Source organism: Anopheles coluzzii, chromosome 2 (genome assembly GCF_943734685.1).
Source record: "Anopheles coluzzii chromosome 2, AcolN3, whole genome shotgun sequence".
NCBI classification, from domain to species: domain Eukaryota; kingdom Metazoa; phylum Arthropoda; class Insecta; order Diptera; family Culicidae; genus Anopheles; species Anopheles coluzzii.
In genome coordinates this window covers 8574191-8579924 of record NC_064670.1, presented here as the reverse complement: position 1 = coordinate 8579924, position 5734 = coordinate 8574191, and the positions used below count along the sequence as shown (strand labels likewise).

Below are 5734 nucleotides of genomic sequence, written 5' to 3'. Positions count from 1 at the left end.
CCCCCACCATCCAATTGGTAATTTTGTTCCTTTTGTTTACAAAACTTCCCTCCCCGGAACGGAAAGGCAAATGGTGTGATGTCTTCCCATCGCAGGAGGCATTGCAGCAGCAGCAGCCGTTTCGAGTCACGTGTTTGTTCGGATAGATTTATTCGCTTCGGAGGAAGTGATGTTGCACCCGTGCTCTGTTTTGATTTCGGCTGTGAATTTGTTTTTATTTGTCCTATATACTGAATTCGGTCAGTTCGCACCACGTTCTACTGGTGCCAACGTACGCGGGTTGGTAGATGGCGTACCAAATGGGAGCAACAGCCTAAGACAACGGTTTAGAGCCAGAGGGAGAGAGAGGATTTCATCTAAGCAGAACCCAATGGTAAGTAATTCAATCAGTGACAGATCTTTAAAATTAATTTTAGCAATCATGTGCCCTGGGCGAAACTAAAGGAAAACGAGATGGCTTTTTGAAGACATCGCTGTTAATCATAGCTTTTGTTTAGCGTTGTTAGTTAGAACAATAAATAACTTGAATTAGCTCCACCTCAATGATATGCATTGCTGTACTGAGCGTAATGGACGCGCAACACCAAGAGACGATGAGATGACCGTCCGGAACATTGATAAGCATAATCCAGGGGGTTTTACTACATACCAACAGGACTGGGGAATGTTAGGAAGGGGAAAGCAGTTAACAGTACACTAGCTACACATACACACAGAAACAATTTGCATGTCTATACTTTCTACGTGGCGGTTAGGCGCTGCATTGCATTCTTAACATCATGCTTGCCATCATAGCACGGCGCTGTATCGTAAACCGTTAACAAGCCCGGTGATAACTGCTAAAAGCAACAGAAAAAAACAACCTCGTATTATTTTGTTGCAATATACCTACACAAACGCCACAGCTGCGTTTAATATGTTTTAATCGCTTTGTTTTCCTACCGCGAGGGCGCTCGCCCCCACGTAAGCTTCTTTAGTTACAATTTGAAAATCCCTAGCATTAACACCGTCGTAAAAGGAGCACACAACACTTCGCAAAGACGCATTGAAAGCATCGCCTAGCCAGAGTGCAAACGAACCTCAGGGTGCGGAACGACGATTCGTTGCTAAACGCTTCAACAATGCTCCTTGAAAGCGTGCAGACATACGTAGACTATACGCGGCAGTAGGTTTGCTAGTAATTGCTATGCTTTTGTTCGACTTTTGCGTTTGCATTGGCGGATCACACGGTCACACCGAGGGCGGGCTTTGTGCCGAGCAGATCGGACAGCTTTTGCTGATAGGTCCCGACGACGGCCGGATCCACGATGCCACGGTTGCGGAAGATCAGCTGCAGCGCGTTTAGGTATTGCATCTCGGTAAACTGGGCGCCCTTTTCCACGATGGAGGTGAGAATTTCCTACACGACAGGCAAGAGCGGTAAGGAAAATGGTTAGTGAAATAAGGTCATAAAAGCGATGAAGCGATGGATGTATACCTCCGGATCTAGGTAGAACATTTCGTAGAAGGACCGTGCATAGTCCAGGGCCACCTCACGCGACGCCGTAATGCTGCTCAGCGTTTGCTGCAGTGCTAGCGCATTCCGGCACATTCGCTGCACGCCCGAATGGTCGATGTATTCCATCGAGTTGGCGGCCATGATGAGAATGCGGGCGGCCAGATGTGCCAACCCTTCGAAGACGTACTGCAAAAAAGGGAGAACGGTTATAAAAGACCGCTGTCGATCGAATCCTCCATTCACTTACCTTCGTTTTCCGCGGGTGCAACGTGGAGCTAAGCGCTTCGTCCATGTCCGACAGTACCTTCGTTAGCTTCAGCACCTTTGCGTCCGGTTCGAGCGAATCGTTCTTGTTGGGATTGTTCGCCTTGTACCGATCGGAGGGGCTCGAGCGCAGGTAATGGAAACACTGCACGCGCACCTCCAGATGCAGCACCAGCAGGCACGTGTTGGCGAGCTCCTCAAACTCCAGTGCCAGATTGATCAGCACCTTGATCATACCGTCCTTCACTATGACCGGACTGTTCACGATCGTTGCCGTACCGGCGGGCGAGGGAGAGCCGGGCGTTGTGACCGGTGAGGCCGCCACCAGGCCGTTTACGATCGGTTTCTTCAAATCGTGGGCAAACTCGGTGATGCGACTCGCAAACCATTCCATGCTTTCCTGCAGTATGGCCAGCTCCTTCAGCACGCCCACATCGGACAGGATCTCTTGCTGGGAGATGCCGCCCTCGCCGAGATTGCTCGTAAGCATTTCCGCCTCGCGCACGTTACGCTGCTGCACCTGTGTGGGACTTTCCTCCTCCGAGGGTTCCGTCTTCATTAGGCGCTTTTGCTGCAGTTGCCTCAACCGTGCGTTCGATGACTTTAGATCCGTCCAGTTGGGAAGCGATCTGAGAAAGAGGGGGAAATGAAAACAAACCTTGGTTAAGGATGCCAAAGTTTCGATGATGTGCAAACGTACTTCAAAAATCGTGTAATATCGTCATCTTTAAGCCAGGCGACACTGTAGATTCGTTTGTCCTCGGTTTCTGGCTGCACAATGCCACGGTACGCGGCCTGACACGTCTCGCGGTACGTCTTCAGCAGTGAGCAGACCATCTTCAGCAGTTCATCGGAGTAGGTGGGAAGATCTTGGATGAGTTTCTTCGTTTCAGCAATTCCTGCGGAAGAGAATGATTTAGTTCATCGAATAAACGGAATTCCATCTGACAAACGTAACAAATACTAACGATTCTCCACGATGAGAGTGTTCTGCAAAAGTGGACGCGTTAGGCCGAGCCGTTTCATTTCCTCCGGACTGATGATGGTTCGCCAGGCGTCCTGTGCTTTCGAAAGCGACTCGATCGTCAACTGCAGATTGCGATTGTGGCCCCGTGCCAGATAAGCGTCCTTCACGTAGTTTGCCAGGAACGTGTTCAAGCTGCACGGTTGCCTGTAAGGGAGAGAAACATCCTATTAAAGCCACTGATTCATCTAACCATCAGCCAACGTTACGTACCCTGACTTGCACTTCATAAAGCTTTCAATCTCCTGGATGTATCCCATCAGTGGTAGATAGATCTTCCGCACCAGGGACGCATCCGCCGGGCAAACCAGCGCTCGTTCGCGCTTTCGCCGTTCGGCGGCAGCATCTTTCCCGCCGAAATAATACGGCTGATGCTGATGGAAGCTGCTGTTTAGCAGATGAGACGAGTTTGCACTGACCGCCGAGCTGTTGAGCAGCGCCTCTTCCTTTGGTGTGCTGTTGGACACGTTCGACAGGTTGCGCCGGTGTTCTTTTGTCCCGCCCGTGTCTCCATCCGCTGTCTGCGGCCCGCCGGCGTCGGCCGTGTGAGACGATTTGTCAAAGCGAAACAGCAGCTTCTTGCCCGGTGTTTTTCTACGACTGAAGAAAGCGTTCACGTTCGTCGACTGCTCGGCGAACTGGCCGCGCAGCAGCAGCGCCTCGTCGCCGCTGTCGTTCTGGATGTCCAGATAGTCGGTGAGCACGAGCTTGAGCACGGCCTGGGCCTGCCCCCAGTACTCGATGATGTCGTAAGGCTTCACTTGCGGAATGTTGTATCGTTGTATGACGTTTCCGTAGTTACGGAGCGCTTGCTGGTGCGCGTTGGCGATCAGCTTAAACTGCTTGAACACCAGATCGAGCAGCTCGAGTATCGGTACCGGTTGAGCGGGCTGGGTAGGGTCTGCACTGGACGCACCGGAGGGCGTCCCGTTGCACGTGGCAACGGTGCTAGATGATGGAGTGCTAGTGATGCCGAGCGTTGTCTGCTGTTGCTGCTGCTGCTGCTGCTGATGCGTCTGTGGCAGATGCTCAAGCGAATTGATGTGCTGAGTTGATTTGGTTACGATAGCTAACAGTTCGCTTTGCATTTGTACTTTTATTGACTGTCGAATAAATGGAACAGTTCAGAAATTAGGATGACAACAGCCGAGAAAGCTATCGATTCACTCACTCACCTCAATCGATTCAGGCACTTTCTGTAACAATGCAAAACATTCAACAATTATACTCAGGAAGTATGACGAATTGACATCGGGATCTAGCAGCTCCGTATCTTCGATAATTTCACTTTTATCCACATCCAAAAACCCTGAAAACGCAAAGCGAACAGCAAATTAGTGGAATAGATACAGGCGCTTTCTACACAAAAAACGGGGCTTACCATTCTTGGAGATCTCAAACAACGCCTTGCGCGCTTTCGTGTTCGCTTCCACGCGTTCGGCCGAGCGGCGCAAAACGTTTCGCTGGAACGGTGACGTGCCGGCCGCGTACTGGCTGTTGCGCCCGGACGCTTGCCGCTGGAAGTTTTGCAGCACGTCCGCCGTGCTGGACACGTACAGATGTTTGTTCAGCTCCTCCAGCAGCTTCCCGTACAGCTGCTGGCGGCGGTTTTGAAAGTCCTGCCGCAGATCGTTCAACCCTTCGACGCCCTTCAGCTTTCCGTCCGTCGTTTCGATCGACGCCATCAGCAGCTTGGTCGCGTGCAGGTAGTGTTTCTTTGCCAGGAAAGCGGTCAGCTGTGCCGGCACCTTCCGTATCTCGGTGATCTGGTCCAGCATCTCCAGCACGTATTTGTGCTGGATCGCATCGGTGTAGAGCTTCTTCAGCTCGTCCCGGCGGCAGCGCAGCAACTGTTTGCAGGACTGGAGGTTTTCCTTCACCACCTGTATCCGCTCCCGGGAGGCCGTAACTTCCGTCGACACCTTGCCGAACAGCTGCATGACACGCGTGAGGTCGCCATCGCTGCGAGACACTAGCTCGTTCAACCGTTGGTCAGTTTTGCGGAACTCTCGCTCGATTTTGAGCTTCTCCCGCTCGCGCTGCTCGTTCGTTTCGCTGGCATCGAGGGTTTTGATCACGGAAACAAGCAGTCCGCAACCGCTCTGTTGGAAGGACGGTAAAGAAAAGGCAACCGATTAGCTGATTGGACACGCAAATGCAAACAAGAGGCAACTGAAGCAGCAACATTTATCTTATCGCTAAAATTGTTATGCCAAGCGAGTGCACTGCCCACAAAAAGATGATGTCACTAGCTATGGAGGACAAAGGGAGGCAGCCAATTGTGGTCGGTCGGTCGACGTGGTTCTCTCACCATTTTGGGTTCGTACTGCCCGCAGCGTTCTACCCAGAATGGCTCACAGAAAATACGATGTGAGCCTTTACGCAAAATGTGCACAATTAAGGGAAAACCCACTGGGAGCTCTTTTTGTCGTGGAAATCGTACGCACTATTATGATAATAAACAAAACTTCCATCAAAAATTGCACGGGTGCATTTGACAGCTGCGGTGCGTGAAGGTAGCCCCTTTGTGTAGTGGAACCGTTTGTTTTCGTTTCGCTCACTCGTGCTATACCGCTCACGCTCAGGGGAATCTAACGGAATGCATCATCCTATCGTTGGCCCATTTTGACGCTGGTCGAGATGACGCACCACCACTAGCACCAGCAGCAGACAAATTGATTGATTGCCACCCACTATAGAAAATAAACACAGCATCTTCACGAAAATGGCTTTACACGCGGAATTGAGGGCGTTTTTCGTGCAACCTTTAACTCGTGGCTGTAGCTAGTGGTAAAGCGTACTGGAAAATCGTCGGTAGGACAATAAAATCGTGAATATTTACCGTTTCTTTGGTATATTTCACTCCTCTCGGAGGTTTCACTGGCGGAGAGTCCATTGAACGAAAATACGAAAACAAACGCAGATGAAAGGTAGGTGATATTGCGAAC

The 5734-nt window shown here is 50.9% G+C and overlaps 1 protein-coding gene across 2 annotated transcripts; it reads right to left on the bottom strand.

The window, feature by feature from the left end:
* Positions 1-869: 869 nt before the first annotated feature.
* LOC120949419 (exocyst complex component 4) lies at positions 870-5734 on the bottom strand. Of its 2 annotated transcripts, none has more exons than XM_040366703.2 (9): positions 5629-5734; positions 4168-4888; positions 3962-4095; positions 3000-3889; positions 2731-2933; positions 2463-2661; positions 1746-2391; positions 1478-1684; positions 870-1399 (listed from the first exon to the last, which is right to left on the bottom strand). In XM_040366703.2, the coding sequence occupies exons 1-9, from the start codon at positions 5680-5682 to the stop codon at positions 1223-1225; spliced, it is 3231 nt and encodes a 1076-aa protein (XP_040222637.2). In that variant the 5' UTR covers positions 5683-5734; the 3' UTR covers positions 870-1222. The 2 variants fall into 2 exon arrangements, with proteins under 2 accessions (XP_040222637.2, XP_040222638.2); XM_040366704.2 differs by lacking the exon at positions 5629-5734 and adding an exon at positions 5098-5275.